This window comes from Antedon bifida, chromosome 1, assembly GCF_963402885.1.
Source record: "Antedon bifida chromosome 1, ecAntBifi1.1, whole genome shotgun sequence".
NCBI classification, from domain to species: domain Eukaryota; kingdom Metazoa; phylum Echinodermata; class Crinoidea; order Comatulida; family Antedonidae; genus Antedon; species Antedon bifida.
The window spans coordinates 27,216,432-27,243,055 of record NC_136226.1 but is presented as its reverse complement, the minus strand read 5'-3'; the positions used below and the strand labels follow the sequence as shown (position 1 = coordinate 27,243,055).

The 26,624-nt window shown below is 31.7% G+C and overlaps 2 protein-coding genes and 2 long non-coding RNA genes across 4 annotated transcripts in view; 1 reads left to right on the top strand and 3 right to left on the bottom strand.

Annotated features, from left to right (window-relative positions):
• The first annotated feature begins 11,597 nt into the window (after window positions 1-11,597).
• Window positions 11,598-11,897, top strand: LOC144848790 (uncharacterized). The gene is made up of 2 exons (XR_013613924.1): window positions 11,598-11,665; window positions 11,743-11,897. It is a non-coding gene; the product is annotated as an uncharacterized LOC144848790 (long non-coding RNA).
• Window positions 11,898-12,853: 956 nt separating this feature from the next.
• LOC144848797 (uncharacterized) lies at window positions 12,854-16,277 on the bottom strand. The gene is made up of 3 exons (XR_013613925.1): window positions 16,112-16,277; window positions 13,144-13,229; window positions 12,854-12,920 (listed from the first exon to the last, which is right to left on the bottom strand). It is a non-coding gene; the product is annotated as an uncharacterized LOC144848797 (long non-coding RNA).
• A 976-nt stretch (window positions 16,278-17,253) lies between these two features.
• The window catches only part of LOC144835734 (uncharacterized), a 37,847-nt gene continuing 28,476 nt past the window's right edge, over window positions 17,254-26,624 (bottom strand). The window contains exons 17-21 of the mRNA XM_078690819.1: window positions 19,161-19,331; window positions 18,725-19,036; window positions 18,380-18,445; window positions 17,956-18,175; window positions 17,254-17,597 (exon numbers count right to left, since the gene is read on the bottom strand). Of these exons, the coding sequence (XP_078546945.1) occupies window positions 17,254-17,597; window positions 17,956-18,175; window positions 18,380-18,445; window positions 18,725-19,036; window positions 19,161-19,331 (1,113 nt within the window). The remainder of the gene's footprint in view (window positions 17,598-17,955; window positions 18,176-18,379; window positions 18,446-18,724; window positions 19,037-19,160; window positions 19,332-26,624) is intronic.
• On the bottom strand, window positions 23,051-25,764 carry LOC144853576 (uncharacterized). Its single transcript, XM_078711290.1, has 6 exons — window positions 25,724-25,764; window positions 25,305-25,325; window positions 24,726-24,746; window positions 23,879-24,396; window positions 23,613-23,636; window positions 23,051-23,211 (listed from the first exon to the last, which is right to left on the bottom strand). Exons 1-6 carry the CDS (start codon window positions 25,762-25,764, stop codon window positions 23,051-23,053), a joined length of 786 nt encoding a protein of 261 aa, XP_078567416.1.

Below are 26,624 nucleotides of genomic sequence, written 5' to 3'. Positions count from 1 at the left end.
AAAAAAAAATTTTTTTATTGAGACAAAAATCTATATATTAATTCACTTTGTAATGTATACAGTCAATTATTCCAAATACCCAAAATAAAACAGTAAAAAGTTGTAGTATAACTTTTGTTTTTGTATATTTTTTTTTTAAATTATGAATTATGAATTTATTTTTACAATTATAATTATTTGAAAGATTAATACAGTACATGCAATTCAATACACACTTCCTGAGTTATAGAAAGTGTCTAAATGAAATTTTATTTTTATTAAATGCTTTGTTTTAACTATAATTTGCAAGTCGATTCATTCATTTATTTCATTATACTACTTTTACTTTCAATTGCTTGTAATGCATTTTGCATTTTTAATTTAGTAAATAATTAGTATAATGAATGTTGCAGCGCCCATGCGCTATAACAGTGACATCTATGCTGAGAAAAGAACAAAGCGTAAGCTTGAAAAGAAATGGAGAATCTCTCATCTGGAAATAGATCGTCAAGCTTACATTGCACAGAAGAGGAATGTAAATTCCATGGTAAGAAAGGCAAAGGCCAACTACTACATTGGCTTGTGTGAAGAACATGCAGCAGATCAGAAAGGACTTTTTAAAGTTGTTAACCAACTCCTTCATCATCGCCAGGTATCACCTCTCCCAGATAGTCATTCTGACTTAGATCTTGCGAACAGGTTCTGTCAGTTTTTCACAGACAAGATCAAGATCATCAGAGACGACTTCAAGATTGATGACATGTCATTTAATGAGCCTGTGACAGCTGTTCATCAGCATCTCACAACATTTACACCAGCATCTCAAGATGAGATCCGCAACATTCTGATGAAATCACCAACAAAATCATGCAGGTTAGATCCAGTTCCTACTTCTATACTGAAGAAGTGTATAGATGCAGTCGTTCCAATAATAACGGAAATCATTAACCATTCTCTTAATACCGGCATAGTGCCAGATGAACTGAAAATTGCTCACGTTCGTCCTTTAATAAAAAAAGCAAAACTTGGATCATAACACGCTGAAAAATTACCGCCCGGTGTCGAATCTTTCTTTTCTTGGAAAGACTCTGGAGCGTGTAGTGACATCACGCATTACTCCATATCTTCAAAAGCATAATTTAAATGAGAATTACCAGTCGGCATATCGTGCATGTCATAGCACGGAGAGTTCCCTTTTAAAGGTACAGAATGATTTGTTACAAGGAATGAATGATGGGAAAATAACGCTATTGGTGTTGTTGGATTTGTCAGCAGCGTTTGATACAGTTGATCACCAAAGACTGATAACCCGTCTGAGAAATCGCATTGGCATAAATGGTGTTGCTCTTAACTGGTTCCAGTCATATCTTACAGGAAGACGTCAGCTAGTCTGTATCAATGATGCATTCTCAGATGAAGCTTGCCTGGAATATGGTGTACCACAGGGGTCAGTAATTGGGCCTGGCCAGTTTTCCATTTATACGCTTCCCCTTGGTGACATTATTCGCAAACACAGTCTACATTTCCATTTCTATGCAGATGATACACAGATTTATGTGTCAGTAAATCCAGTGCAAAGGGATGTTGCTGCAGCAATCAGTAAGATGGAAGCCTGTATAGAAGATGTTCGCAATTGGATGACAACAAATTACCTAAAGTTGAATGATGGAAAGACAGAGTTTATTATCGTCGGGTCTAAATGTAACATCTCCAAAATCAACATCACACATATCAGAATCGGAAACTCTAACATCGCTCCCTCATCGGTGGTCCGGAATCTGGGAATCATGCTGGATAGTAATCTCACTATGGAAGCACAAATAACAACTGTATCCAAAGCAGCATGCATATCGATTAGGAACCTTGGTCGTATTCGCGGTAATCTTAACAAGAAAACAGCTGAATTGATTGTACACTCATTTGTCACTTCTAAAATTGACATTGGTAATGCCTTGTTGTTTGGCATACCAAAATCTCAAATACAACGTTTGCAGCGCTTGCAAAATATGGCAGCTAGAATTGTAACTTATACAAAATCAAACGCTCACATAACTCCTGTCCTGATGGATTTGCATTGGTTGCCTGTTCAACAACGTATTAAGTACAAATTTGCGTTGTTTGTATTCAAGATCCTAAATGACAGTGCTCCTGCTTATTTATCCGACCTTGTGGATCGTTACGAATCATCCCGCATAGGCCTACGATCATTGTCACAAAACCTTCTTCAAGAGCGTAGAGCGAAAAATCAGTGGGGTCAGAGATCTTTTTACGTCGCGGCCGCAAGTGTATGGAACAGCTTACCAGCAACAGTTAAATGCTCAACTAGTCTAAACAGTTTCAAGACCAACCTAAAGACGTCGCTATTCGCTGATGTTCTCGCACGTTGTTAATGCACAAAGCGCCATGAGCGCCACATGGGTGGAGGATACCGGCGCTATATAAGTCTTCATTTATCATTTATTATTATAATTAGACAATTAAAGTTTATACTTACTTAACCCATTTGCTGTAAAAAAAATATTAAGATTCATTAGTAAATTTACATGTTGAATAATGGCATGAACAAAATAATTCAAGTTGATTCGGAATTATGGAAGCTGCTACGAATGTTTAACAATAATGCTATGCACACAGTTATCATTAAATTAGGCAGATGCTATATCCTAAGAAATGGATTAACGATCGATTTATAAGCAAAATTTGCAGAATATGGCTGATGCCCATCGTTCGTTCTATTTAGCCTTTTTATATTAAATTAATTCACAATTTGGAGAATTTTCTAAAATAGTACAGACAGTAACATTTAATAGTATGTTTTGTTTGTTAAAATAATAATGCATGAAGAACTTATTTCACAATTACAATTATTTGAAAGTACATGGAATTTTGTTTTTCTTCTTGTTGACTATAATAATAATACAAATCCATTCATGAATTTATATTTCATTACAGGTCTACTACTTGTATTTACTTTCAATTGTTAAATGATAAATTTCACAATTTTTAAAGGATATATGAACCACACGGAACGGGTAAATACAAACACGGTGATTGATGTAGTCAAATAGAATAGAGTGCTACACCTCCACCTTTTTTAGTTTTACGTCTATCTAGTCTGTGTAATATATAATTGTCAACATGAAAATCTTCATCAATAAATGTATTATCTAGAAATGTTTCGCTTAAGCCAAAAACATTGAAATTGTTGTTATTTAGAATACGTTGCAATTCATCAAAATGTAAGTCTAGGCTACGTATATTTAAATGTGCAAATATAAAACCCTTTTGATTTAGTTCCTCAAATATATGAGGATCTTTTTTTCCTATTTGGTTTATCACATCACATATCACAATCTAGATTAACGCAGTACATATAATTCAATAGACATTTCCTGACCTTATAAACAGTGTGTCTACAAAATGTGTGTAAAGTAATTTTAATTTAAATAAAATTTAATTCGTTTAAAAGAAATATTATATACAAGGGATGAGTTAAACAAAATAATAGTGAGGGATTAATGTTTAAATGCATTTTGATTTTGGATGCTTTGCCTTGGTCATAACATACACTGTATACTAATTTACAGTAGCACATTTACTATTTAGTACATGCTACTGACACATTATGATTTGATTATTAATTTTACTGATTTAAGTTTTATACTTACCTTAAATTGTCTGAGGAGGCACTGTAAAAAATATATAAGTTTCATTATTATTTTATAGTATATTATGGTATATAAATAACACAATCTAAATTAACGCAGTACATATATTTCGCAAGTCGGAAATGGCAAAACATACTTTGGAAGCTTTTACAAAACATGACAATTTACCAGACGACTATGAAATGCAGTATTATGTAACTTATTAAACTTATAATAATAATAACTGACATAATAATATTAATTATTAAACGTCTATTATTTTAATATATTTACACAAACAAAACAACAACAAAGATACAGATGTATATTAAACATTAATATTAACGAGATTCTGTTTTTTTGTGACTGCATGTTTTTTCAAACATTCATTTTACAGTGAGCACTATTAGGATTAAAGTTATATTTTGTTTTTCTCAACCAAGTTTGTCCTGTTTGTTTGTATCATATTTGCGATTGATTCCGTTGGTGGCGCTCTATAGTTTTTAGAAATTACGAACTCTACAGATACCATATCTTTAACCACAACGTATCATAATAAGTTCAATCTTTTTATTATTTTGGCAATAGTGTGTCATCATAAGCTGAAAAAGGGGTATTTAACAAGTTTTATAGTAACAATATTAAACAAAATATTGTGTTTGTTTGGACAAAATCTATTCTTTAACTCAATTTGTAATTTATACAATTATTTCAAATACATAAATTAACAGAGAAAAAGTTGTAGTATCATTTTTTTAAATATCTTTTGTTAAAATAATGATTCATTTATTTTTTCAATTATGACATTTGAAAGACTCAAATTAATACAGTTCACATAAACTTAAATACACAATTTATTTTGACAATAGTGAGTCAGATAGACTGAAAACCATTTGATTTTCCTTTGATTTAATAAGTTTCAGTACCATTCAAACAATAATTTTCAAAGCATAAATCTATTAAAATAACTTTATTTTTTAATTTAAAAAAATATTCAAACTGATACAGTAGATTAATTCAATACACATTTCCTTAGTGTAGTGTAAAGTAGTGTCTAAATGCAATCCTGATTTGTTATGCTTTGTCCTGACCATAATAATATTTTTTAAATTTACAATTCATTATAATAGTTGTATTTTATATTTTGTTTCACATTTTATTAAACAATTAGACAATTTATACTTTATCTAACAGTTCACTGTAAAGTATTAAGATTCATTAGTAAATTTACATAAATAATGTCTGAATATTAAAATGCATTGTTTAAATTACCAGCTCTGTTATTTATTGACAACCAGATTGCTATTTACTGTCATTGTTTTAACATATTATATTATAGTTAGTTTAAACTTGATTTTGTTATTACATTTGCAATAGCAAGTTAAAGTTCAAAAGCATTTTGATTATCTTATGTTTTAACAAGTTACAGTACCTGTACCTGTTTTGTATTACTATCATGGACCTATACATGTTATAGGTACATGCTACTATAGTACTGTATTAACTTATTTTACAAATTGGACAATTATCTAAAATATTCAAAAAGACATTCACAAGTTGTAAGATTGATTTTCTATTCAAATAATGTGTAGGAAGTATGTGTAAATGCAATGTTGATGTTTGTTATGCTTTGTTGTAACCATTCTTTATTCCTAAATGCTGTACATTCAATCATTTCTTTTATAAATATTTTGTGTTTACATAATATGAAAAACAATCTATGTGAATGTATTTTAAAATTATCATAATTATTTGAGAGATTTAAATTATTAATAACGTACATGAAATTCAATACACAATTCTTGAAGTGTAGGAAGTCTAAATTTGATTTGGTTATGCTTTGACATAATAATAATAATATTAAGTCCATTAAAGAATTTATATTTTATTATAATACTACTTGTACTTTTAATTTCTTTCAAATAAATATTATATTTTTAGTAAGCAACAAAGTTTATACTCACTCTTATAAGAATCTTAGTATGTTTTACATACTGTAATTATATTTCATTTATAATACTACTTGTTGTATCCTTGATTTTTATGATTTAAACAGATAATATTAAATAATTTATGAATTTATTTTACAATTGGGATGATGCCTAGTCTAGGCCTAGGCTTAGTTTCTAGATATCAAGGGTACTAGGGCTTAAAGACCTATTATTACTGACTAGGCTAGTTCTAGGGCCTAAGGAAGGCCTACCTAGCCTCTAGGCCCAGGGTAGGCTAGGAGGCCCTTAGGCTATTTAGGCCTACTGTATCTATAAGCTAGCCTAATAGATAGACAAAATGAATATAAAATAGGCCTAGTTTCGATAAACTTTTAATTGTGTATTCTTTGAAACATTTACAATCCGCGATTATTTATATTGCTCAGATGTAATTAAAACATTAAAATAAACATCAAATTCCAACCGGCCAAAAATGCTAGGCCTAGGTCCTCCTACCTCCACCAGCAGGGAAACGTTCCTACCAAAGATCGATCGTACTGTATAGCCCCACATGGCGCTATAGTATATTTGGTTCCTACGGAGAGTATAGTATAGGGGGTATGTGTCGAATGATCGAATCAAAGAACTTAATATAATATAACAGTTGTTATAAGTTCTTCTGTGGTCGAATCAAAGATAGTGTAGTAGTCGAATGAAAGCAGAGAGAGTTTGTATAAGCCGAAGGCCAGAGGGCGTACTCCAGACTGAAAAGTGATTTATTTAGAAGTGGGACGTCGATCGATAATCTGTTGAAAATTGGGAGACTTGAATAGTCGTCTCATCACAAGCCTGGGAGATAGAAGGTTAGGCCCGATACAAATTTACCATCACTTAATAAAGGAGAGTACTGTATCTCTCTTTGTATTCACCATCACGGGCAATGCTTGAAAACAAAAGTCTGTTTCTTTTTTTAAATTTTTTTTTGATGATGAGGACAATTTAGGTGGTGGTGGGGTTAACTGCTGAAGCTTCACTAAACGTGTCTTTTGACAGTGTCGGAATACCGATTTGATTAAACACCTTTTTAATTTTTAAAAAGTGAAAACTATATCGTCAATAATCACATTGTTTTGAACGGCTTTTGTCTTGTGAGTGTTGAATAATGGCATGAACAAAATAATTCAAGTCGATTCGAAATTATGGAAGCTGTTACGAATGTTTAACAATAATGCTATGTACACAGTTATCATTAAATGAAGGAGTGCATGCTATATTCCAAGAAACGGGTTTAACGATCGATTCATAAGCAAAATTTGCAGAATATGGCTGATGCCCATCGTTCGTTCTATTTAGCCTTTTTATATTAAATTAATTCACAATTTGGAGATTTTTCTAAAATAGTACAGACAGTAACATTTAATAGTATGTTTTGTTTTTATTTCACAATTACAATTATTTGAAAGTACATGGAATTTTGTTTTTCTTCGTGTTGACTATAATAATAATACAAATCCATTCATGAATTTATATTTCATTACAGGTCTACTACTTGTATTTACTTTCAATTGTTAAATGATAAAGTTCACAATTTTTAAAGGATATATGAGTACATACAAACACGGTGATTGATGTAGTCAAATAGAATAGCACCCTGGAAAATACATCCGAAAGAGAAACTTGTCACAAAATAATTCTTAATTATTAAAAATATTTTTTTTTTATAAATATCACAATCTAAATTAACGCAGTACATATAATTCAATAGACATTCCTGACCTATAAACAGTGTGTCTACAAAATGTGTGTGTCAATTCATTTTAATTTAAACACAATTTAAATCGTTTAAAAGAAATATTATATAATATACAAGGGATGAGTTCAGAAATGTGTGACAATAGTGAGGGATTAAGGTTCATATGCATTTTGATTTTGGATGCTTTGTCTTGGTCATAACATGCAAGTTTATTCATCATCTTATATTTCATTGTACTGTACTACTTTACAGTACCATACTAATAGTACATGATACTGACACATGATTTTATTATTAATTTTACTGATTTAAGTTTATACTTACACACGACTGTATAATTCACTGTAAAAAAAAAGAATATATAAGTTTCATTATGTTTACATAAATGTTATGAATAGTGCTGTATTAATTATTTACATTTCTTGCTCTATTATTTATTGAAAATCAGTTCATTGTCTCTAAATGTCGTTAGAATTCATCATAATGTTTGATGCTATTTATTTGTATATAAATTGTTTTCTATTAGTTAAACAAAATATCAGACCTTGCAATAAATAATAATATTAGTCATGTCATCAAGATAAATCTAGTCATTTACTATTATAATGAACGTTTGAAAATGTGCAATAGTATAGCAATATATGCTTAAAATGTTTTGGTTGGATGGACCATCCTAATAAAATAGTATTGAAATAAATGTATTACAGTAGCGTACCGTACGTACGTCATTAATGAAGTGAATTAATACAATGTTCAGAATAGCTACTGCTGTATGTGAAATTAGTATTCAGTAGTAAGCCGTACCTTTATTGAATAGAAGGGCTACTGTTTGTTAAATTGGTATTCGTAGTAAGCCGTACCTTTATTGAATAGAAGGGCTACTGTTTGTTAAATTGGTATTCGTAGTAAGCCGTACCTTTATTGAATAGAAGGGCTACTACAGTTTGTTAAATTTGTTTATTTAAATTCAATTTTAATTATTTTGTTGTCACCTACTACATGTATTGCCATTTTATTTTTGATTCATTAGTAGAAAAATGAATTAAAACAAATAACGTTTTTAAGCAATATTGAGATACAATTTGTGCCAACTTATTGTTTATTTCTATTATTATAAGATACAGATATAATTACATTTTTTCCGGGTTTTCGTATTTAAAGTTTCATCATTATGTTATGGTATTATGGTATATAGGCCTAGGCTAAATAGCAAAATCTAAATTAACGCAGATATAATGTAATATATAAGCAGTGTGTCTACAATGTGTGTGTCAAGTCATTTTAATTTAAACAAAATTTAAACTGTTTAAAAGAAATATTATATATACAGGATTAGCACCCTGGAAAATACATCCGAAAGAGAAACTTGTCACAAAAAGAGTCTCAATTATTCTCTAAATAGTTTTCTTTTTTTGATATTATAGGCTAAATATCACAATCTAAATTAACGCAGTCCATATAATTCAATAGACATTCCTGACCTATAAACAGTGTGTTTACAAAATGTGTGTGTCAAGTAATTTTAATTTAAATAAAATTTAATTCGTTTAAAAGAAATATTACATACAAGGGATGAGTTAAACAAAATAATAGTGAGGGATTAATGTTTAAATGCATTTTGATTTTGGATGCTTTGCCTTGGTCATAACATACACTGTATACTAATTTACAGTAGCACATTTACTATTTAGTACATGCTACTGACACATTATGATTTGATTATTAATTTTACTGATTTAAGTTTTATACTTACCTTGAATCGTCTGAGGAGGCACTGTAAAAAATATATAAGTTTCATTATTATTTTATGGTATATTATGGTATATAAATAACACAATCTAAATTAACGCAGTACATATAATTCGCCAGTCGGAAATGGCAAAACATACTTTGTAAGCTTTTACAAAACATTAACATTTACCATATGACTATGAAATGCAGCACTATGTCCTATACCAAACTTATAATAATAATAATAATAATAACTGACATAATAATATTAATTACGGTAATAAACGTCTATTATTTTAATATATTTACACAAAAAAAAAAAAAAAAAACAAGAACAAAGATACAGATGTATATTAAACATTAATATTAACGAGATTCTGTTTTTTTGTGACTGCATTTTTTTTCAAACATTTATTTTACAGTGAGCATTATTATTATTTTCGATGACTCTGCAAATGTCCATTTAAAATTGCTGGATTTTAGAATTAAATGAAAATAGACACTGAAATATAAAGACGAATACAGTATAATGCTGTGCGCTATACATCCATTTACTGTGTATACTGTATTACTATAATATTACTGTACTATCTTTGATTCCCGAATCTTAAAATAATTATAAGATGGTGCCCGTCCAGTGGACTGATAACTGCTAGTGGTATATAAATATCACAATCTAAATTAATGCAGTATGTATACAATTGAATAGACATTTCCTGACCTATAAGCAGTGTGACTACAAAATATGTGTGGCAAGTTATTTTAATTTAAACAAAATTTAAATCGTTTAAAAAGAAGTATTATAATATACAAGGGATGAGTTAAGCAAAGTGTGACATAGACGTAATAGTGAGGGTTATATGCATTTTTATTTTGGATGCTTTGTTACACAAAATATCAGACCTTGCAATAAATAATAACACTAGTCATGTCATAAAGATAAATCTAGTAATTTACTATTATAATGAACGTTTGAAAATGTGCAATAGTAGTAATATGATTAAAATGTTTCGGCTGGAAGGACCATCCTAATAAATAGTATTGAAATAAATATGTATTACAGTAGCGTATTGTACGTCATACATATAATTAATGAAGTAAATTAATAAAATTATGTTCAGAATAGCTACTTGTAAAATTGGTATTCAGTAGTAAGCCGTACCTTTATTGAATAGAAGGGCTACTGTTTGTTAAATTTGTTTTAATTATTTGTTGTCACCTAGGCTACTACATGTATAGTAATTTTACTTTTGATTCATTATAGTGGAAAAATGACATTTTGAAGCAATAATTGAGATACAGCTTGTGAAGACTTATTATTTATTTCTACTATTATTATAAGATACAAATAGTATTACCTTTCTTCCGGGTTTTCAAAATTAGATGCCATGGTTCCACTTCATACGGCTCACGAAAGAGCTACGGTACAGATAAAAGGGAAAACACTGTTAATATCCTTAAAAGCCATGAGTTTCCGACAGGCTACATGCTCTTTATCTAGCCGCATTTATTTATAAATTACAAGCAGACACACTAGAAAAATGTTTATTAGAAACCATGTGTATATAATCAGGCCCGTAACCAGGGGGGGATCGGGGGGATCGTACGATCCCCCCCGCTGAACAGCGAGTTCCGCTTGGCCTCCCACTTTTTTTTTGCTGGGCATACTAACACAACACGACGATTGTTCACTACAGGCCTAGTCAAGCCTTAATAAATTTAATTAATATATATATATATATATTTTAACTAAAATATAAAAACCTAACACTAAAATTTACAAGATAAGTTCTATTTGATAACTGCTGAACATCGTGGTTCTGGAGCTCTAGCGAGCTGTACACAGAGCATAGTTGTTTGCTTGACATAACATGCAGGGTATTCCCCTACACAGGTCTCCGCGTGCGTGTGACGTGCCCAGCCAGCTGCTTGATAGAGAAAGCATGCAGCTCACACGCAAGTGCAAGATGCAACGGTTGAGTGAATTCAGAGATCATCTTAATTCCATGGTTTTTTACCTAAACACCACATGATGGTGAATATGCCTGTTAAAGTCTCAATGATACGATCCCTAATGTACCATGTTGTTGCTAGGAGGCTTGAAAGGAGGAGGGATCTCTGACAATATAAGAAATGTGTGGGCTGGAAATTACACCAACTTATAGTTCATAAACAAAAGAGAATAGCCGGAAATGCGATTTGCGGCCATAGGCCTATAGAGAAAAAAAATTCGATTGTATGGTTCCAGTGGCGGATCTAGCGGGGGTGTATGGGGCGTCCGCCCCCCCCCCCCCTATTTTTTAAAGATTTTTTTTTTTTTTTTTTAAATTAAATAGATTTTAAAAACACGTATCGTTTCGACGGTCATCAATCACCGATGGTTTGCACATTTTCATATTGAAAATAGTACGTCGGAGCACATCGTCAGCTTGATCGCATTCCACCAAGCATACGTCGACATCCTTTGTGTACTATCAATCTCTAGCGTCACAGTTTTAGTGTAAAAGGAGCAAGTTGATAAAAGCCATGTGGTGAGCTTGGTCGCGTTCCACTAAGCAGGTCGGCATCCTTTGTGATCGTCACTCCCGTATTGTAGAATAGCGGTACCTCAGACGATCAATAGAGTTGATGAAGCCACATGGGGTCTGTTTCTGCTGCATAACGCAATTTAACCGGTTATTTTAAAATAGATTAAAAATAGATAACAATAACATGGTCAGTGCTACTATACTACGCGCCCATTTATTAAGTACAATAAAAACAAAGGCTAGGACTGTATAGTGCCTATGAAAATTATCCCGTTAGGGCTACATTTTATTAAAACGTATTACTATTAAAATATTAACAATGCTGCAGCATTTCATGACCCTTGTTGTTTTATTTGCTTTCCCGTCGATGATTCTCATAAACACATCGCGATGACATCATGACAAAAGAGGTGTTTTGTTTTTTTCAAATCACTAAATATAATGTAATCGAGCCGGACCGCTAATTTTTAAACGATCGTTTAAACCAGGTCGTTGAATATGCCGTGATTTTAATTGTCAAAAACATGACCGTCAGTAGATGGCTCGGAGTTTCGATAAATCTCGCGTCGCATGTGTTGCGTGGTGAAAACACTCTCAGCAAGTTTGCTTCATTAATATATATGCATGAGACTCTGTGACGGCCCGCTTTAACGTGACGTCATGTTACTGCTGCATGTGCGAAGAAGTAGTGACCGCGATCGACCCGTCGCGCGTGTATAAGAAAGACTAGGACAAGTTTATAAAAGCTGAAAAACATCGTCGCGTTGTAAAAATTTAGATGTAAAGTACAGGCAAGTTGTTAGCTTGCATTTGGTACCCTAGGTAAGTATCAGCTGCATGTTCCACATGTCGTAATTTGCGAGCTTTAGAGTGTTTGGTAAATGACATTATGAGATGTTTGTAAACCGTTTTAAACGACTTACAATGCGCTAGAACGCCAAAATTTCCAGGGACCGTCGGCCCCTGGACCCCGACCGGGGGCCCTTGGCGGCCCCCTGGCCCCCAGCCAATGTTTGCTCGCTTCGCTCGCAAAGCTACGCCACCCCTATTTCAATATCCTGGATCCGCCCCTGAGTTCCACTAAAGAACTTAACGATCCACCCCGCCGTCAAACCTGGTTACGGCCCTGATAATATAATATGACTCAACATATAAGTATTTTATAATAATTATAGCACAACCAATCAATATCTGGTATTACTATTTTACATACGTAATGCTACTAAACGGCAAATATTTAATTTAGACTTTTAAAACATTTTAGGTATTTAAAGACAAACCTGCTTTTTTGTGTTTAAAGTTGATAGCATGTGTTATACGTACGACAAAGTATGTTTAAAACATTGTGCAACTGTAAAATAAAAAAAAAACTATTGCACACAATAGCAACCAATAACAAAACTGTTAAAAGTGCAGCATCATTGCAGAAATTATGCTGTCAAAGATAAATAGATTTAAGCTTATTATATAATGAACAGGTACTATTCATAGTAAACTTGTGTTTTGTACTAGAGATAGAATATTAGGCTACATGTTATGTACCATCTAAATATCTCAAAAATAAAACTACTTACCTGGTTTCCATACTCAAAGCAAAAATGTCGCCAAAGAATAATAAAATTCATGAAGAGACTTCTTTATGGTGTATCCCTGGATTGCCCTGGAATATAAACAGTTATGTATGTAATCGCGAAATAATCAGTGATGAACCTGTGTTTTTTAACGCTACGGTAGATCGAATATTGAAAGACAATAGAAACAAGATATGTAGCAAAGTCTATTCTATTCAGATACTGTTCATATGAAGTTACTGAGTCACAATTGGAACAACAAATCAATCACATAAAAACCATATTTCTGTTGGCAATAAAAACCTACGGGTTGTCTTTAATAAAGAGATAGCCTTACAGAACATGAGTTGCCGTTTACAAAGAGAAGTATATCTCAGTTTATATCGGCACAAATATACACACCTCCTTCTTAACATAGATTAACAAAATGTAGGATAAAGATTATGTAGGATAAAGATTATGTCGTTAGGGTTGAGGACGGCTAGGCCGACGGTACGATTTTAGAACGATTGCGTTCTAAAGCCTGTTTTCCTGTCGACGTCAGTCGACGCTATCGTTAACAATAATCGGCGATCTTCTACGTAAACATTGAAATGATTTACAGGAAAAGGTACTCGCTATCGTTATCATTTCAACTTGATCGTTTTCAAACGATCGTCGTTGAACTGTTAACGATCAACGACGATAGCGTCTAATAACGTCGACAGGAAAACAGGCTTAAGGGGGTTTTAACCATATGGGAGACCAACGCGGTATGTATGGCTTGTCGTTCTATGATATGGTCGTACCAACATAATATAATCGGGGTGCCTTTTTGTGAATGATCACGAGCACCTATCCCAACTTGTTGTAAACACATCAAGTATACCTTTATCTATTTGCATTATTAAGATAATCTTTTCTTATTTTTACACAAAATGTGATTAAAATACGGGTGTGTAGAAAGCGACGACCTCGAATTGGACGACCCCAACGACCCGGGCGACCTCGAATTGGACGACCTAGAATTGGACGACCCATAACACGAAACCGACGACCCCTATAGCCTAGCCTAGGCGTTAGGCCTAAGTGTGGTATAACATCCCGAAGCCGAACATAGCTAAAGATCTTTAAACTATGCCTTATATAATACTCGCAAGCAAGCAATTGATTGAAAAAATACAGAAATATCGCCATTTGATACTGAATGTGTCGAAACGAACAAACGAACAGATATGGAACGCCAAGAGTGCATCATTAAAACTGCATTCGACTCGATTAGCACACGAAATATCATAAACATGGCAAACCAGGTCAAAACGGCCCCTTTTTCAGCGGCGGGTAAGGTTTGCTCAGTGGATTGGTCATTGGTATTTCGACAAACATATTAAAAAGGAATTCTAAGGAAATAAATATTATACATTACATGGTTAAACCATGGACGTATAATTACATCTTCTTCATATAACGAACACTATAGGCCTACCAAGCAGCGTGTTGCGAACATGTGCATGGGGAGGGCCATAAGAAAGCTTTACATTTCACATATGCATTGTATACGGTCAAACCTTACCCGCCGCTGAAAAGGGAGCCGTTTTGACCTGGGTTGCCATGTTTATGATATTTCGTGTGCTAATCGAGTCGAATGCAGTTTTAATGATGCACTCTTGGCGTTCCATATCTGTTCGTTTGTTCGTGTCGACACATTCAGTGTCAAATGGCGATATTTCTGTATTTTTTCAATCAATTGCTTGCTTGCGAGTATTAAATAAGGTATGGTTTAAAGATCTTTGGCTATTTTCGGCTTCGGGATGTTATACCACGCTTAGGCCTAGGCTAGGCTATGGCTATAGGGGTCGTCGGTTTCGTGTTATGGGTCGTCCAATTCTAGGTCGTTCAATTCGAGGTCGCCCGGGTCGTTGGGGTCGTCCAATTCGAGGTCGTCGCTTTCTACACACCCATTAAAATACATTTATTTCCTAATATTGCTTGTAGGCATAGAGATGTTTAATCAGTGCCACCACAACCATTGTAAACATTTATTTTGTAAAATGACTTCTGGTAGATATAACGACAATGATAAAATAAGCATTCATGTTATGCTAAAAACATATAAAGTATTAGAATACAACAAATGTAAACCAAAGTCAAAACGGTGAATATATTGAATGGATCTTTATTGGGTTAGAATTATAATACAAGTGGATTAGTAACAAAAATATGTTATAATAATTAACGTTTATTAAATGCCAAATAATTAAGAAATGTCAAGAAACTTTAAGGTCATACTAAGAAAGGAAATATATATATTTAACATAATTAGAATTGCAACTGGTGTACTTTAGTCGTTGTACTAAATAGTACGTACGGATTTTATAGGCTTCTCAGAATGTTATATGGTGACTGTTACAACGTAGAAAACGCCATTTTCAAATAACCGTTTATGTAGAACACCGCTTACTACAGAACATAAGCTGTTGATGTTTCCACATTAACGGTTGTTTCGACATTAGCTGACGTTTTCTACATTATAAGTTGTAACAGTGACATGTATGTCCAACATAATATTTACTTTTACTATTTCAAATCAATCAAATCCAATCTAGTTTTGTTAAACTTGATGCGTGTATTTCACTTGAAGTATGCACGAAAAAACGAATTAGACTAAGTTGATTATTGATATATTGTATTCAATGATATGGTTGATCTAGCATTGACAATTACGTACTACCACGGTGGTTTATTTTTAAGCATATTATCCACATGATCGTTTCAATCGTCTCGAGTCAGAGTATAAAATGTCTGACTTTTGCTATTCTTCTCTTAGTGCGTGATTGTATGGAAATGATTTCTTGCCATTCATTCTTGTCATTTTTTGCTTTGAGTAATAATCATGATCACAGTTACAACATATTTGTACAATTTGAAATAAAATAAACAAAGTAACAAGATAATTGATTATACTTTGGTATGATAATACTAATCTACTTACCAGGGAATCTTATTCAACAGGAAAACACCATTATGTATTTGTTGATCACTCAGAAGGCAGTAAATCTATGTACAAGAAACACGTTAATCCTTGAGAAGACAATTGGCTGACTGAAAGACATGCAACAACATAAATAAACCAAGCTTAAGTCATCAAATCAAACAAATTGTACATGTATCTACCTTTATCAAAACTCTATGAGTAGTTAATCAGAGAGCGTATGAGAGAAGCAACAAGACAAAACCAATGAATGCAGTAGTAGTTCCCTTATTGCATCGATTGATATAGCATCGACAAATGATAAAACAACCGTTTTGGTTCATTTCGTTCATACAATTGTTCATTGTAAACTTTATTCGAGTCGGTGGCATTATGTTGTGTTTTGCCCGCAAAAATGGCTGATTTTCGATATTTTCCTTTAGTAAGTTTATAGAGTAATTGTATGAAATGGAAATCAAATGTACTGCAGGGCCTAAGCTTATGTCGTATACAAAACGTATAGGCCTAGGTCTATTCATATACTTTCTTGTACCTTGTTTTTTGTTTCTTTTCATGTATACACTGATTTAAGAATGTAAGCATAGAAACGATTTATTTATACTTAGAGGAAATGAAATGTTTTATCTAGGATCAGCCTCGCTGAAATATCTTGAATCTGACTACGTATTGTTTACATGCAAATGAGCAAACCTTTACACCGTAACACACATTCCTCGCTAAGTAAGTGTATCCCTCTAACGTTTGGTGATCACGATTGTTCATTACATCAGCTTAAATAGATCCACTAAAAGCAGGGAGTGGGAGGGGCGAGATAACCGAGCCTATTATGGAATAAATTCTGTATCTTATATGACGTTGGCTCAGAAATCCTCTTTGCATTAAAAACAAACTATCAGTATTATCAAACATTTTTTTTGAAAGATATATCATAATCAAAGTTATGATTTGTATTATAATAATATTTATCATTCGATATTCAATATTTGGATTACTAGGTCTCTCAATTTAAGCCTCTGTATAAAAAAAGGATGACTTTCAAAATAGTTGATTTTATAATTTATTTTAGAATTCAAAGTGCAAGACACATACAGTACTAAATTGATTGTTATGGTTTGTTCATCATTCTACTTCATAATTCCTCTTTATAGCTTAAGATGTTCCTCAATTAAACCTACAACGTCATGCCGATTCATTTCAATCATACAGTCCTTAAAATCGTCCATCGACAACCCCTTCTCAGACCATCCATGCATTACACACATAGTAGGACTTTTCATCATGTTCATAATGTAGCTAATGTAACAATCATAGCCAACCTTACAAGCTACACTACGCCAGTCATTAGCACGTGGTTGTGGAGGGTCCAGAAGAACGCAGACCTCTGTCATGATATGAAATGGCAGGATCGGGGAAGGAATGTCTTTATAGACTCCAATAAGAGGTCGCAGAAACCAAGGGACATTAGAGTTTCCTTGAACAGCAGTGTCTGGAAAGACAAATACAAATACAAATGGTTGATAATAGTATACAAATGTTTTCTAAGCTTCTTGTTTCAGACATGTTTTTGACGGTTATTATTGGTTAAAGTGGAAAAGGTTGTAGGATTTAGATGTTTTAAAATGCTCAGTACTGTACATCTCCACATGACAGCATTAATAAGAAATGTAGATACGTTATAGGCTACATGAAGAATTGGCTGACTCAGATAAGGGCACATTTTAACTGTAGCAATTGGCTTATTATGTCCAGAAGAAAGAAAGAGTTTGCCACATGACGTCATTCAAGGTTCCCGACCCGTTGTTACCTCTATTTCAGATGATACTTTATCATTGCTATTGTAGTACCTTGATTTCTATTGTCCTTTCCAAACAAACGCCTGACTTTGCAAGTGTCCATGCCATCATCTAGTCCACACCGAGGCGTTGAAACTAAACACTCTTTAAGTTTGTGCAAGTGAAGGTTCTCCTCAGGACAGACGTTGCACAGGACGCAGACGTTAAAATCAACCCGTTTCATCCATTTGTGGCCAATGTCCAGTAGGTTTTCTTTAATAAGCTGTAGTAACTGCAATATAAGGTAAAAAGATTTTTTTGATTTAATTTCAAACTGATATTTTTAACCATCACACAGCAAAATGTCTCAAATTGGCCCTTATGATACATTTTAAATTTATAATCTCTTTTGAATAATTCAACACTGTGTGACAACACTTATTACTCAAGAAGACTATTAGTAAATATATAAACAAAAATTCAACTAGGTACTTGCCTCTTTGCACACACTTGGAGATGGTTCAAGCTGTTTACCGCCAATTTTAAGTCTGTAGATTACCACCTATATAATATAAATAAAATCAATTATTGGAGCTTGGCTCATTTTTAAATTGAGCTAGTCTTTGTTTTTAATTTGCAGAAGCTATTTTAGCAAATAACCATGTACATCAATTAAATTACTTTTTTAATGCATGGGTTTATATTCTAATACAAAATGTTTTGTATCGAATAGAAATTTAACTGGTTTAAAATACCAATACACTCTTTTTTTTAATGCATTTTAATTTTTTAATCACAAGAATAAAGAACAATGAAAAATGACCAAACACTCCTAGCCTACCTGGATACAAGATCTTTTTTCAGGCAGGATCCTGATAATTGCATCGTGATTCTGATCAATGTACACTTTTACCTGCTGGTAAAAGAGTCTAGGATCATATCCCTCATCAAGCTTCCTCTGTTGTGACCAATGCACGATTCTTACTACGAGTCGATAGTACAGTCCTTCAGGTAGGAAACCATCAAAGTCAACGTAGAATACCGCAGTATTCTTTGACTTTGCCAGTTTGTCAAGTGATACCATCTCATCACCTTCATTCTTCTTCAGAAGTGATGGCACATAAAAGAGACGATCACTTTTAGTACCTGTTGTCTTTTGAAAAGAAGTTGAAATAAATGTTTGTTATAAGATTTAATTAAGGTTTAAGAGTATATAACAGTTATAAGATTACAACAACAAACAAAACAACTTGATTAAGTAACGAAAAGTTAAAAACCTGTTTGTACAGAGTAGAACGAGTCTTGACACATAACAAGTCAAATTTCTGCATTAGCTGTAACAATGCTTCAAATTTCTCAAGAAATTTTTGCCACATACGTCTAAGTAGTCTCTCCTCCAGGAGACCTTCTTCATCAAGTTTTTTCCAAGAGATTCTAAACTCTGCCCACTATAAAAACAACATAAACAAGTATGACATCAACTAGTTTAGTATGTGCCAGCCGTCCTTATCACTATTAAATTGTTCAACATCTGGAAATAAAATCATATCGTTGACTTACCCAGTTTCAAATTATTATTAATTATCTTCATTACTATGGTTTTAAAGTAATAAAAGTAAATAAAATAAACCTGTAGAATAAAACTAAAATAAAAAAATAAATAAAACTCATACTTGATCTGAAGGATTCTTCACTGTGATAACTAGCCTGAATATGTAAATTAACCACTGCGGTATTATAATGATGATGTCATTGAGGGCGCTATCTGGTGTGTCTCTTTCCCCGTAGTAAACGATGTTACCAAGGTCGTGATGAAAATGTAACATAGCAAATAATTGAATATTTGTGTTGATATGACACTTGAATGAGATTTTGGTTACCTGGTATTTCAAATTGAATAGATAAAAAAAACATTTGCTTGTCATAAATATGATTGAAAAGGAAAGTAAATAAACATTTCCGATTAAAACTAGATAATTATATAAACAACCAACCATGAAATTAAAAAAAAATACATCGTATTACTTGCCTGCTTGAAATTAATTGAGTGTTCATTCTGTGCACGTAATTGTTCAATTTCATGCAAGAAATTCAACCACTTCAATGGCATCTTCTCTCCCATATATGGTTCATTCTTAGCTACATCTGTTATATGATTTCTAAGCTCAACAATGGATTTATCCAACAATGGTGATCTGACGCTATTATCAATGGCATAATACTTTACCACAACATGATCTTCATATGGTTTTTCCTTAAATGCCTTCTTTATCAGTAAAAACTTTTCTTCTGTCTACAAAGATATAAAAATGCATGTTTTTTGTTGTTATAAATATTTGGTTTTATATTTAAAATCAAGTATTATTATAATGTGTAAATTGCAACTTATTACAGTATTTAACAGTACAGCATTTACACATTTTGAATTCTTTTTTTGGCTGTATATAGTGTTAGTATCATACTCACAAGAGCTTGTCTTTCTTCATCATTGCCTGGCAGACTTTCTCTGTGAGTTCCAACAATAAATATAGGTGGTGAAAACTGTTTCTGGTTTGACACAGAATTTTCAGTGGTATGCGAGTAGATTGATTGTGACCAAAAAACCACACGATCTAAGTTGGTCATGTAATGGTCAGCATCTGTAATCTGAAAATTACTTATTATAGAAATTAATTAATGAATTAAACATGAACGTAATCATTTTTGCTAAAAAATAACGTATAGAAAATTGCATGGATCAATTATTTTCAAGAAAGATACAACACAGATTCAATATCATAACATTCTAGTTTTTTAGAAGAAAATTCTTTAGAGATTGAAAAAGCTTTATATTATATTATACAATGTCTATAAACTCTAGATAACCACTTATCAAATCGAACAAATACTATTACCTTGCCATTATCTCTATGAAATACCTGTACTCTAGATGGTGCATTTAGGTCATGACAGAGGTTGAAACAGATGATGTAAATAGCACGGGATACCAAAAACATCTACAGTATTCAAGAAAAATATATAATCACATGAAAACGTCTCTTTTTGATCAATAAAAAAGTTACAAATGATGTTGAAGCAACAATCTTAAATGTTTAAATGCCAGTGACTACCTGATGAGTAATGTAATAAAGATCTTGTCCAGCAAAATCCCAGATGCTGAAAGTCAGATCATCAATTGTCTGATGTACTTCTTTAATTTCTTCAAACAATTTTTTTTCTCCATTCCTTTTCTTTTCTTCAAGAATGTTTTTAACAAGTTTAAATACCTCTTCTTGAGTATCTTCTGTTAGGCCTATCCAAGAACAAAAAAAACCCCCAAAAGTATATATAAAATGGATTATTTCAACCAGGTGTCTGAGTTTCACAGGAAAAGAGTTCGTCTATTTTCTTCAGGAGGCAAATATTTATTTAGAATTCAATACAATGTTGGTTCAGCAATATGATTGTACTATTATAAATCGTATTCAAACTTTTCACACAAGCTATACATTATCATTAATTGATTAAAAATGTGTACATTTAAAAGTGTTTCCAAAACGTTTTCACATTTTTTTACTATCCATGCCATTATTATTCATTTTTCAAACATGTGCAAGCTAATTAGCATGTAAAAGCTACTTTTTCAAAGAGATTAATAATTTCTTAAACACCTTTACCAAATTGTTCATATTCCTGTGTCTTTCTTCCTATTTCCTTTGAATCCTATATAATCAATTCAGAATAGTCAATAATTCTGTTTTAACTTTAAAATGAAAGATAATATGTTGCCACATGGCAAGCTTAACAAAAGTGTCTTTTTACGTTAATGGTTTTATGATAATGGTTTGTTTTTACGGGAAAAGTCAGTGGAGGTCACACAAACTGAATAAAACCAATATATGCTCTATACAATAATAATATTGTGTTTTTGTGATTACAAATTAAGGTATTTACATTCTATATGTAAAAACACTTGCTTGTAAAGCTTTATTTTTTTATCAATCATACAGTATTAGATTATATTTAATTAGATTATATTAGATAATTAGATTTGTATTCCAAACCTGAATTTTTTCTTTTTTCTCTTCCTCTATTGCCAATGTTTTTATAGCACTTCTTTCTCTCCATGTTCCACCTTTATTCCATATCAACAAGAAAAAAAAGAGAAATAATATATAACATGACGACGATATGTAGAATTGTAGGAACATGGTAGAGTAATAATTACACATAGTATATCTTTAATATTAAGTACCTATAGGAACATGGTATATTATTAATATTAAGTAAAATAAGATAAGACAGTGTTAATGTTAAAATTACAGTAAGGGTAAATTTGTTTAAATTTAAGTGTGGTGGGTGTGAGGCCTGATCAAAAATGTAAAAACAAATCCCTGTATATTTGTTATTATTGGTTTTTTGATGGAATGCTTAACAAAAGTCCTACCATTGCATGTGGAATTTGAATCAGTTGGTAAATTTGTTTCCTCTGTCTCAGCAACACTGCAAACTTCTCCATTTTCTTGTTTCTTCAATCTTAACTTCAGTATATAATTGGTAAACATTGATAATAATTAGCTTAAGGATACAAATAACATGATACAAGTAATTTGTTTTAGGTTGTGGTAATCAAGTCAAGTCAAGTCAAGTATTATTTATTGTCATTTGTTTTAAGAAAAAACATAGAAATTCTGATAAGCATTGTTATAACCTGAGTTTGTTTTTCTTCTTTATTCTGCAAAATACCATTTACAATTTTTTCTGCTAAAGTTCTTCTATATTCTTGCCTTGCTTTATTCGTTTCTGTGAATAGTAAAAGTGATGTAAAGGTAAATATTTACTTTTATCTTACGGTCTGTGAATGCCTATCTGGTTAAAGAATACAGTACGATAATTTCCTATTTATTAATAACCAATCCATTTCAAGTTTTATTTGTATCTTTATTAATTTTTATTGAAAATATTATGTTTCTGAATAAAAATGTACCATACCTTTATTTTGATTTTGTGTCCAGTTAGTAGTATGCTTAACATTAATTGTGCATGACAATTCAATTCCATCAGTGACTTCCTCATTAGCATCGAACCTAAATAAATAAAATACTACAGTAGATATTATCACATTTTATGACACAAATTAATTCAGGCAAGACAATTCATTTAAAACAACATTTTTAATTTGTTACACTTACGGGTGACCAGTAAGTGCTTTGGTTAGACTAGTTTTTCCAACACGCTCTTGTCCTACAAGCATTAGACGTGTTTGGTATATAGGTTTGCTGCCTTCTTGTATGGCATCAAGAAATGCATTCTTAGCCTCCTGACCTCTTGCCAACACCTCAAGAGGAACTATAGTATATTTCAAAGACGTACATAATACAAATACACATAACAAATAGTACTATTAAGAATTAGATTTGTGCTATTTCAAATGTTGAGATATATGCCTACCCATGGAGGCAGGGAGTTTACTGGAAACAGCAAATAATTGTGGAGCAGAATCAACAAGAATTTCTGATTTGTTTTATTATTATATACATTAGACCAATAACAGAATGTATTGAAAATAAGGAAAAAACACATTACAAGGACAATCGACAATGTGATGGAAAGGTTGAAGTAAACTAAAAATAACAGAATAAAAACAAAACAAACAAAATAATTTGACAATTCACATTTCTACTAGATTCTAAAGAACTTGCTAGGATTTATGTAAACATTTGATACTATTATTTAGCTTTTTTACATACCATCATTCAGTTTCTTTTGTTTCACTAAAAAAATCAAAGAATAAAACATTTTTTAACATTACAGGTGCATGCTCAAAACGCATAAATTAATTGTATTTTAGTAGAACCAAGCTACACATGCTAACAATGTACATTTAGATTGCTTTCGTGACTGTTAGGTAATTTGATTTTAACAACGTTCACAATACATGGAAACAAACAATGTATTTAAACATTTCAAATAATAATATAATCTGATTGTGGTTATTACAATATGATGTACTTACCACATGATCTTACAATATTAAGTACATGATTCAGTTCTTTGTGCTCTTTCAAAAGTGCTTCAAATTCCATCAATGATTCTATACTGTTTTTAAGCTTTTCTTGACTCAATATTTTAATTAAATTCCAAGCATTTTCTAAATCGTTTTTGTCAATATTGCAAATCTTTGCAAGTAATTTTACATGTTCAATATTTAATGATTTGCCAAGTCTAACGAGCATCCATCTGTAGCCTGTGATTTTGTTTGTCAGTTTCTGTCTACGGTAGTTCTTGGATAATATGTCATGTAGTCTTTGGAGTCCTGTCACTTTAAATACTTCAAATAACAAATCACAGTTAACATAAAACGTATTTTCAATGTAACCCTCTGAATGTAATAATCTGAACAAACTATTAGCTGTCGCTGCTTCTAATTCTTTTTTGTTGTTGATGATGTCATAGATGACAACCTTCAGGATCTGAAGATCATTCGCTTTAATTTCACTTGAAAGCTCATCAATCACTGACCAAAATTCAGCACTGTTTATGAAAAAATAATATGTGTGCATTAATTTTACTTTTCCATAAAAAAAAATATTCAGTTGATTTTCATTTCGCATTGTTTTCAAATTGGAAATTGTTTTTGCTCTTTTTAACAGTTCCTTTATGTTTTTAAAGATGTTTTTTATATTTGTTTATTCGATGGGTCAAAAATATTTTTCTTCAAATAATGGTTTTATTTTAAATGTATAAATGGAAAATAAAGTAAATTATAATTTTTTAAATTAAAAACCAGAGTATTTTTATTTTGCTTTGGAAAATTTTGGTTGGAATTTTTTTACACTTATTAAATATTAGTTCACACTTACTTTGTCCATCTTCTTCTTTCTCTGTAAAAAAGTAGTTTCATTAGTATGTTTATATATGTAAATAATGGTAGATATATTACTTTTAAAACAAAAACGATTAGTATCCTACGTATTAGTTTACTCATCAAATACTTATTTATTTGCCTTTTTAATTTTTTTCTAATACGAAGACAATATTTTAAAATCTTTTGTTATAGAAGATTTTTTAATACATTTCTTATTTTGTATTTTGCACAGAGGCACCTCACAAGGTGAAACCACTTTTATGTACCTTAGAGGCACTTCAGAGAACCAATACAAATATTCCAAAATAATGATACGACCAGATAAATCAATCAAAAACGAAACTGTTGCACATAATACAATTTAGAGCATTTGCATTTGTCAAAAGAAGATTAGATCCAAAAAAAATTAATATATAAAATTATATGTTGAAGAAAAATCATTATCCTCAATAAGTGAGTTAGCGTTTACAAGTAGAACTCTCTTTGTATAATATTATAACAGAGCAATAACATAATAATACATCGGATTTGTTCTTTAGTGAGGCATTAAGACTTGATTTAAGTTATTACTTACTCTAGCCATCTTTCCTGTTCCCTGTAAAAAAATATTGAGTTTTTTTAGTAAGTTTTAATACATAATGTCTGAATAGTTCTGGATTTTCCACTGTGTAGCATTGTTTGAATTTTCAAAAAATTTAGATAAAAAACCTCCTACTCTGAACTGTCATTTTTTAATAATAATAGTTTTGAGGAGTTTCTATATCTATAAATAGCACCTTAAGAAAAAAACACAATGCAATTACTGGAATGAATATTTGTTTTACATAATAGCTACAGTGAAATAAATAAATAAATTTAAATTTATCAGAAAACGAAATATAATAACTCACTGGTTCTGAAATCGGGTTGTAGCATCCATGGTAACATACAGCTAATTTCCTCACAATATGTATGTTACGTTGCAGTTCAATTATAGCTAATACCTGTTATTACCTGTCATCTTCTTCATCATTGTCTATGAATTTGGATATCATCGTATCGTCAAATTCTGGTACAATTACTTAAAAATTAAATCTTAAAAATGCAATGTCCTATGGTTATAAAATATTAGGTTAAGTAGAAAACAAAGAAGTAGAACTACCAGAAATCAATGTTATTATAGGCAGAGCATTATAAATTATGTAAACATTGTAATAGACGTTCGCGATTGTCTTAAGTATAAGCAGGGAAGAGTTATATTATGTAATTTAACTCTTCCTTGGTATAGGCCTAAGTCTATCATGAAAAATGGAATTACAATGGAACTAAAAGAAATCCAGGGCGTGTGTTGGATGCTGGATTACCGATCGTTAGATTGTGGTTCGATTTAAACTCTCACCGCATAGCTTGTATTCTTAGGCAAAATACTTACATTTGGCTTTCTTCACCTAGGTGTATAAAATGGACCCGGTTAGATCAAGACATAACTTTGCGCCGATTACTAGCTGCATTATGGGAGTATGTTTGATCCAAACAAATAAAAATAATGCTACGTTGAGCATTAATACTCATGAAAAGAGCGCTATACTGTAAATGTGGTATTGTTAACAATTATAAACTAAAACTTTCTTTCTATCCTGTGATTACAAATTTAAGTGTAAGGTTTTAATCACGTTTATTAATTTATAATTATAAAACAGTGATATATACTTCAATCAGGTCTGGTTTATCTGGTCTAGATTTGCGACCACAAATCCCTACCTCTTATGATGAAAATTGAAATTATGATGATATTTATCATGTAAAATATAGCATCTCAAAACTATACTTACCAGGTATCTTATTCAGAGAGAAAACAAGCCGCCATTGAGTAATTAAACATATATAATGTTTTACACTTATTCAAGACTCGTTG

Bases quoted from the DNA above. Each gene is read 5' to 3' on its own strand.
- LOC144853576 (XM_078711290.1), bottom strand. From the start codon at position 25,764: ATGATATCCAAATTCATAGACAATGATGAAGAAGATGACAG. The intron at 24,747-25,304 runs GTAAGTAATAAC...ACTTTTTTACAG, and splicing joins GAACAGGAAAGATGGCTAGA to AGAAAGAAGAAGATGGACAA. The intron at 23,212-23,612 runs GTATGTAAAAAA...AATATACTATAG, and splicing joins ACAAAAGAAACTGAATGATG to TTCCTCTTGAGGTGTTGGCA.